This window comes from Falco cherrug, chromosome 4, assembly GCF_023634085.1.
Source record: "Falco cherrug isolate bFalChe1 chromosome 4, bFalChe1.pri, whole genome shotgun sequence".
In the NCBI taxonomy this organism is placed as follows: Eukaryota; Metazoa; Chordata; class Aves; order Falconiformes; family Falconidae; genus Falco; species Falco cherrug.
In genome coordinates this window covers 1,003,623-1,012,375 of record NC_073700.1, presented here as the reverse complement: position 1 = coordinate 1,012,375, position 8,753 = coordinate 1,003,623, and the positions used below count along the sequence as shown (strand labels likewise).

At 54.1% G+C, this 8,753-nt stretch overlaps 1 protein-coding gene across 1 annotated transcript; it reads right to left on the bottom strand.

The window, feature by feature from the left end:
* Positions 1-5,478: 5,478 nt before the first annotated feature.
* RBM15B (RNA binding motif protein 15B) lies at positions 5,479-8,624 on the bottom strand. Its single transcript, XM_005447442.4, has one exon. The coding sequence runs from the start codon at positions 8,488-8,490 to the stop codon at positions 5,743-5,745; it is 2,748 nt and encodes a 915-aa protein (XP_005447499.3). The 5' UTR covers positions 8,491-8,624; the 3' UTR covers positions 5,479-5,742.
* Positions 8,625-8,753: the final 129 nt, after the last annotated feature.

Sequence of the window (8,753 nt, the reverse complement as noted above, 5' to 3'; positions counted from 1 at the left end):
GTGCTCTGTGCCCCCGAGGAGCTGGGCCTGCGAGCAGCTGGGTGCAGCTAGTGGCCTGGCTGCGATAAGAAGGTTAAAGTAAACGAGGAGTGAGATTTCTGAGCGTGCAGCCCCTAGGGACCCCTGAGCTGCCCGATGGACGTTGCACAGCGCCTGTGGGTTCAGCTCTGACTTGCTGGTTTGCCTGCCAGCCTTGCCTTCTCGGCAGGGTGGTGGGCAGCGTGGCACCGCGTCCTCCCCGTGCTGTGTGGGAGCTGGAAGGCGCTGCTAATGCCAGGCAGTGGTTTTGTTTAAAGATGCCCCAGAACATCCACTCTGCGGTTCGGCTGCAGGTGGCGTGGCGGCTGCTGAGAGCCCTGGCCACCCTGCTGGTGCGTGCCCGGTGCTGGGAGCAGCACTGGGCCTCTCGCCCGTGCGGTTTGCAGCGTGTAGGCTGCCTTGCAGCTACGCTGGCAGGAGGCAGACAGGTGCTCCTGTTTGTACGTGACGGGAGGCCCTGCCCTGAGAAGGGGATGAAAAAACTGCAGCCGAGTGTTTGATTTCAGTGTATGGCGCACAACCGCACGGCGTAGTTCTGTGAGTCAGGAGTGGAAGGTAAGTACTCGTTGCTCGTTTGGGCAAGGCCAGTGACTGCGCTAGTTATTCCCAGGTGGTCAGGTAACATCCACTCACCTTTTTACCCTTCTCTGTTTTGGCCACTTTCAGAATAGGTTGTGAGGCAGAACAGGGAGCTGGAAGCTTCTCACTCAACACTACAGCAAGTTTTCCACCAAGAACTGTGCTCATTTCAACTAAACCTTGAGGTTTCACTGCTCGACGAAGATTTTCTTTTTAACTAAGAGAAGGGATAGCTTTTCTTCCCTCCAGCATCACACCTACTTAATGCACTTGCCAGGGCTGCCTGTTAATAATTAAAAAGAAATGTTCTGCTGCAACTTATAATGGATAATTGTACCCTACAGAGTCGATAAAGACGAACAAGTTGTGATTACTGCAGCTTTTAAGACCAGCAATTGGAGCAGCATTCTGATTAAGTGAGGGGATGGAGAATTGGATATGCCACCCAACATCTGTGGAAGTCAGCCTGTGCCTTACCAAAAAACATCTTATGCAACTTTACCTTGAGCAGCATGTTTTGTTCAAGAGGAGGGGGGGAAAAAAAGAAAAACAGTGTGTACTTAACTACTAACAGGGAGGTGCCGTTGCCTATCTTGTTCTGGCATTACACCACAGCTGTAATCGGCTGCATCTGCTGCTCGTTTAGGCCTGGCTATCTTGGAGAAATTCAGCAGCTACTTTTGTGACAGAACCAAACACCTAGGATGGAGCTCCTACATATAAATTTGACTTGAAACCAGGCCACTGTAAGTATATGTGCCATCCCTCCCCTCCCACACCTGTCCTCGCTATTGAACAGAGACAGAGGGAGGGTGCTGGGGCCCGATCCTGCTGCGGAGGCGCAGGGCCTGGCTGCCACAGCCCGCAGGTCACCCACCCACACCTGCGGGAGCAGCCCCCGCTGCCTGTCTGGGCAGACCCCAGCCCCTCTGCTCGCTGACCATAGAAGCTGCTGCGGCCGTGGGGGGAGGCTGCCTGCGCCTGCCTTGGTTCTCCTGGGCATCGCTTCAGGGTGGTGGGGAGTAGGTTGGCTGTAACAGGCTGGGTGGGTGCAGCAAGGGGGTTCAGAATTGAGGAGTAGCAAGGGTTGATTTGTTTATTTTTGTCAGGCCATAATTGTGCAACTACTTCAGATGGGGCAGAAGTCTCCCATTTGATCTGGAAAATCACTTCTTCCCCTGGCATCATGCTTTAATCTAAAAGCATGGTGTTTCGAGACAGTCCTATAACCTTCCTGAATGCACACAGCATGTTGATGTTATTCCATGCAGTATTTCTGCTCCTATGGAGGCATTACAGACCCTGGCTTAGGGGATGGAAGGGGCACTGGAGTCCCCTGCCAGCTGGTCAGGATTGCCAGCTGCCAGAGTGGGAAGGGTGCTGTGCTTCCTCCTGTGACGTGAGCAGAGGCATAGCCCAGCACCAGCCTGCGCCCTTGGACCAGCATGGTCCTCTGCTGTGCAGGCCATGAGTAACTGGCCCGTTCGGTACGCGCACGCCACAGCACCAGGCTGTGTAACCACCGTGCCAGCACCTGGGAGGTTATGCCCATACCCCTGCAGCGCAGTGGTTCGAACATCTCGTACAGGCCACGGCTTGGAGAGCAGGGTAGGAACCTCAGGGCTGGTCAGTAGTTTAGCCTGCATGTTAGCAAAGGGTAATAATAATTAAGGTATGATTGGCTCGTCAGCACTGGTCATTGCACATGCTGGGCACCCAGGACTGCCTAGGGCTAGCCCTCTTGTCCGGGTTTCTATTGTAGTAAAGACAGCCAGCAACTAATGTTAAAAAGAGGCTTTGTAAGACAGAATATTTACTGAATGGATGTGTTTGGTTTTTTTTAAAAGGAACAACTCAGTCTAAACACTAATGCTCTCAGACCACCAAATCCTCCATCTCATACCCTGATCCCACTTAAAGTTTCAGACCACCCTCAAGGAGTCAGAGACCATTACCCTGTTGCAATTACTTTACTGCCACCGCTGTACCAGGCTGACAGACCCCCAAACAACCCCCCAGCACTGCTGCACCCACCATCTTCCAACATCACTGGGTGGCTTAGGCCTCCTAACTAGGGCCGTGGTGTTCCTCCCACACCCCATCGTGTGTCTTCTCCCTAGAACCACATCCCATCCCAATTTAAGGACCAAGTCTTGCAAGCTGTGAGATACAGGTGCAGTGCTGTTTTGCTGTAACTATCTACCCTTTTTTAGGGCCGTTTCTCTTGGAACCAGCCTGGCTGTACATGTGAGGGGATGGGATGGCAGACAGGACGGCAGGACTTGGCACAGTCTGTTCAAGCAGTGACTGTGGCTCACTTGCATGCTGGGGACCTGGGAAGGCTCAGGGTCATCAGGTTAGAGGGCTGATGCTGCTTCTCTCCCAGGTGTTTTTTTTCCTTAAATGCTCCAGCTTTTCATTTATACTGGTTGGTTTGCAGGAGGGAGATTTGTTGGTCCTCCATTCATGCACACATGCTCACAACTGTCAGCTGCCTCCCTGGGAACAGAAATCCCATCGTTAAAAGTCTTACTCAACCCAAAGCATGACAGAGTTTGTCTTCTAAAAAAAATCCCAACCTTATTATTTAATTGTCTCAAAAGGAAAGTGGGAGAGGGGAGGTTTCTGGTGGTTCCCTGGCTTTGGCATCAAGCAGTTGCAGCTTTTATCATACATTTATTTTTTTTCCTTCCATTTCCTCACATTCACACACCGTAACGCAGGCATGCACAGGCACAAGACACACACACGCACACACATATGCACAAGGCCACTCCACGCTACAGCTCCCTGCCAGCAAAAAGCCAGCCAGGCATTTGCTACTGCACCACCACACGCTCTGCCTTAGGCTGAACGGACAGCTCCGACACGTAGCATACTCTGACAAAAAGCTGTAACCACTCTGACTCTGGCCATAAGGGGTATTTAATAGCACTTGGTTTCAGATAACACTTAACGGTTACAATTGTTGACATTTGGCACTGTCTACATTACAACAGCATTGGGGACTTGGTCACAAGGTTAAAAGTCAGCGTCCCTGTAACCGTGTAACACCGGGGCAGTCCCGCTACCCTGCACCGTGCAGCCCTGCTTTTGCGAAGGGTACCTCTGTGCTGCCCAGTGAACCCAGTTGGCTGCTGGGAGCAGCAGAGTTGCTCCTCTGCTCCCACAGTGTAAATCGGCTTTCCCAGAGCGCTGCCCCTTCCAGCAGACAAGCAGCTCACCTCGCTGAACCTCCTGCACACCACGGACAGAACCCTCTGTGGCCTTATAGCTGCATCCCAGCCCTTACAGACAGAATTATGTTTTCTGGGGTACAGAAGATGCATCATCAAGTGAAATACTAACCCCCTCATCATCACGCTAACTCATTAGATTTACTTTTAATATAATCACAGTATTAAATGTTAAAAAAAACCCCAAACAACAAAACAAAAACCCAACAAAACAACCCTTACTTGTTGATATCAATACATTATTAAATTAAGCAACCGCTCATACATCATCAGCTGATGATGCCCCTACTGTGAAATTGCAGGGTTAAAAAATAAAAAAGAATAAAAGCATCATTAGACTGAGTTATGCTCCCTGCTATACAGGTGTTAACACCAACCATACCTGAGAGCACAGTTTTAAAAGGGCCTTTGGCAGCCATGAGCAAGTGCATCTGCTCAGTCACAGAGACTGATGCAAGAAAGACTCTGGTTCTCCCAGGATTTTTTCACTTGCTTACCACCAAAACAACAACAAAACCCCCCACACCTGCAAATTTAAAGAAATTCTGTAATGTAGTGTTTTAAATCCCACACAATTTTCTGTAAGCCTCCTAAAATCTACAGGCATCATTTTAAAAAACAAAAATATCCCCAAACTGAACAGTGTGAATTTTAACTTGAACTAGTTACCGCATCCTTACACTACTGAGCAACAGAGGTGCAGATGTCCTGGCTTCTTTCCTGAACAACTGTCTCATACCACAGACGGAAAAGATGACAGAACCATCCCATCTTAAATTTCAAATTCTGATCTCCAGAGTTTCCTACAGTCATAGACAGGTTACTTGCGGTAACATAACACATTTTCAGACAGCCAGACATGTTTATCGCTTTTTTTGTAAGCCTGCAAACAGGTTTCAACTTCAGCAAAAAAAATTTTGCTGTTTTTCTTTCAGTAAAGGATTTCAGACAGTGCAACACAATTGACTATGCAAACGGGCACCTACAGTTCACCAAAACCCTGTGCCCTTTATTTGCTTGTCTACATCTAATACAGGCCCAAAAGGGTTCCCCTTTGAATTATATTTTTTTCCTCCTGCTTGGTTTTTTTTTTTTTTTTTTCTCCTTTTATACACACTGGTAATGTCAAACCTCATTTTTGTATAACCGAAGAACTTCTATATCTGACTGAGACATGTATCAGGTGCTCTCAAACCTCACAACAAAGAGTTGAATACAGAGCTGACTCCTTAGTAGCAAACTTTTTGCCAAATAATAACTGTAAATTTTTGTTGTGCATAAAGACCACTTCTATTCTTGGTCAGGATCTGCTTCCTTGGCAGCTGGCTTCCTGGGAAGCTTCTATCTTCAAATAGAGCATCAACAGGAATGCATCCAGACTCAAATTTATGAAATAAAAAGCAAACAGGACAAAAAAAAAAAGAACCAACCTTTCAGTCTCTCATACAGCACAAAGAAGAACCACCCCCTTCCCTCTCCCACCTTACAGGACACATAGAAAGAGACGGAGGAGGTGTGGGAGGCTGGGGTCTGAGAAACTGAAATGCGTTGGGGCCGCCCCCTTCCAGCTCTAGCGCAGGGAACCAGCCCTTCCTGGGCCATAAAAACTAGGATACTGCACAAGTTTAGAAATCCATCAGTGAACAAGGCTTTACTGACAACTTTTCATACAGTTAAAAAATAAAAATACAGAACAACAGCGGACAGTGTCACATATTAAAAACGAATAAAATGGGCTCTATTTAAATGGTATTAAAATTAATTAGAAACTAAAAAACTTACCACTTTGGTCGAGGTGTTTTGAGCCTCCACCAAAATGATCGGCCTTAAAAACAACTGCGTTGTGTGACACACAAAGAAAACATGGAATTTGAAAAGACAGTGTGGGCTAGGCAGTGTCTTTGACTATAACTATCACCATATGTTCTTCTTCTAACTTTCCCAATGTCCTTAGTGCTGACTGGAGGTACTGCTGAGAGAATTCACAAGGAGGGAACGCGTAAAGCATGCCTGTGCTGTCTCTGCCCTTCGCCCCTCCCACGGGCAGGCTGATAACCCCAGCAGCCTGCTTCTGTTTCAAGTAGGAGACCAGATTCCTGAGAAGCCGTCGCTGCAAGCCAGGCTCTACAACAGGGAAGGTCCCCTCAGCCCCTGCCCCTGCCAGGGTGGATTGGGTCGCCAGGAGCACAGCGTAGCCGTTGGGGCTGCCTTGTTTGATACGGCGAGTTACTTCATCCAGCTTGGGCTGGTCGAGCCGAAGTCTCTGAGCGATTTTGAGCTGCGTTAACTTCCCGCCGGATGAATGGTCTTTAAGGAGTCCGTTGATAACACCGAGGTCTCCCTCCAGGATGTGCATAGAGGTGGGGAAGCAGCTGTTTTTTAGCACAAGAAGCCCATTCCAAGCAAGCTGCAGCGTCTGAGCATATTCCGATAAATTCTTTAGCTTTTTGGTCTCAGATTTTGGCTCCTCGTGAGTTTTTGATTCCGATTCACCAGTTCGATGATTGCGTTCGCTGTCCCTTTTTTTAGGCTGGGGAGCATCAGATGGCTCACGATGGGGTTTCTCCTCAGTCGCATGACGATTGTTCTGAAGAGAGTTACTCTGCTCTTTCTCCGTTCCAGATTCTGTAGTGTGATTTTCCTTGCGAGCCCTGACTGGGCTGCTGTCTAAAGCTGGCCCACTGGCCTTTGTCCTGCTTCTGTCCTCGTAAGGTGAGTGAGTAGTCCTCCCGCGGTCACTGGAAAGACTCCGGCGTTTCCGCCTCTCTTCCCACGGTTTGGGCATGCTGCGATCGCTGTCGCTGCCCCAGCGCTCTCCGCTCCGGCTACGCACCGATCGGCTGTAGCTTTCCAAGTTGTTTCTGCGTTCAGCATTTTTGGCAGGGCTGGCCCAGTCTGCCTCTGCAAAGCTCCTGTCTCTGTCCGAGTACAGGAGATGCGGAGGAGTCCTATCTCGCACCCTCAAGTCTTGCTCTAGGCTTCGGTGTCTGCTGTACCCGTCAGCTAGCAGTTCGTAGTGCACGGGGAGTGGTGCAGGCTGGTACTGCTGCGGGTATCTCGTCTCTTCTGCTTTGGCAAAATCCACTCGGAGTCTCCTCTCCGGTCCACCCAAAGGAAAGCCCCTCATCTGCGCACAGGCGGCCTGGGCAGCATCCAAGCTTTCGTACTGGATGTAAGCGAAGCTGTCTCCCTTCACGTAGTCAATAGTCCTGATGCTGCCGAAGCGGTCGAACTCCCTTGCCAGGGCAGCCAAGGAAGTACTTGGACCAAGACCACCCACCCACAGCCTGGTGGTAGGGTTGGCTTTCCCGTAGCCAATTTTGATAGGGTTCCTGCCAACAACGCGGCCCGACATGGCAACCTTGGCCCGATGCGCCATGTCCAAGTTTTGGAACTTGAGGAAAGCGTAAGCCCCACCTTGGCCACGGGCAGGGCGCTTGATCACCACTTCTTCGATGATGCCGTACTTCTCAAAGGCACGCCTCAGCTCCACCTCTGAGACGTTGTGGTCCAGGTTGCCGATGAAGAGGTTGCGGGTCGCCCTCTGGTCGTCCTCCGGCATCAGGTCTTCCTCTGCCACAATGGGGTAGCTGTAAGGGCGGCCACGTTCGTCGTACAGCCCGTAGTAATCCAGGGCCCTCTCCCGCTCCCGGGAGAGCCCGATGGCAGCTGCTTCCAAAGCGAAGGCGGCGGCGGCGGCATGAGCGTGCCTGGGCCTCGGCTCCCGCAGCAGGGGGCTGGTGACAGGAGAGAGCGATCGCTGCTTGTACTGGTAGGTGCTGTGGATGGGTGGCAGGTAGCCCAGGGGCTCCGGCGAGGGCGCGGGGGGCGGCGTGCGGCTCCTGCGACCCCCCCGCAGGTACACCGGCTCCACCTTGAGGGGTCGGTCGTAGAGCAGCAGCTGCCGGGCCCGGGCGTGCCGGCGGGCGTCGCGGGCATCCCCGGGGTGTCGGAAGTTGACGTAGGCGACGCGGCCGAGCTCGGGCGTGTGGGAGAGTTTGACACTGATGTCCCCGGCGCCCCCCCCCGCGAAGCGCTGGAAGAGGCGGAACAGCCCGTCCTCCAGCAGCTGGTCGGGCAGGGCCGCGCTCAGCCCGCTCACCAGCAGCGTCTTGTACTCACAGGAGCCGGGCGGCTCCCCGGCCAGCGCCGAGCCCCCCAGCGGCGCCAGCAGCAGCGAGGGCGCGGCGCCCGGCGGCGGCCCGGCCAGCAGCAGCGAGGGGGCCACCACGGCGCCCGGCAGGGCCTTGGCCTTGGGCACGCCGAGCGCCCGCGACGAGGAGGAGGAGGACGAGGGGGCGGCCTGGCTGCCGCCGCGGGCGCCCGAGGCCGAGCCGCTCCCCGCCGGGCGGTGGTTCGAGTCGCCGCCGCCGCCGCCGCCGCCGCCGGCGCGCTCATCGCCGCGGTGGCTGCGGGAGCTGGAGCCACCTCCGCCGCTGCCGCCGCCGGTGGTGCCGCCGCCGCCGCCGCCGCCGGGCGTGGACTTGTCCCGGCTGCTGCGGGAGGCGCCCGAGCTCCGGTGCGGGCCGCGCCGGCTGCTACTCTCGCGGTCGCGCTCGCGGGGCCGCTTGGCGGCGGCGGCGCGGCCGCCCCCGGCCCCCGGCGGGCTGGAGTCCCGTTCGCTGCCCCGCTTCATGGCGCCGGGGCCCGCGGCTCAGGAGACGCCTCCGGCGGCCGCCGCCATCTTGGACAAAAGGGAACGAAGGCGGCTCCGGCCGCCGAGCCGCGCGGGCCTTACGTCATCGCCCCGCGTCCGTCCGCATGGCGGCGTCAGGGCACGGCGACGTGACGCCGCAGCACCGCCCGCCCGCGCGCGCCGCCCGCCCGCGCGCGCCGCCGGGCAGCCAATCGCCCGCCCGGGGCGGTGGCGCGCGCCCGGCCCCGCCCCCCCATCCCCCC

Coding starts and splice junctions, on each gene's coding strand:
- RBM15B (XM_005447442.4), bottom strand. CDS start 8,490: ATGAAGCGGGGCAGCGAACGGGACTCCAGCCCGCCGGGGGCCGGGGGC.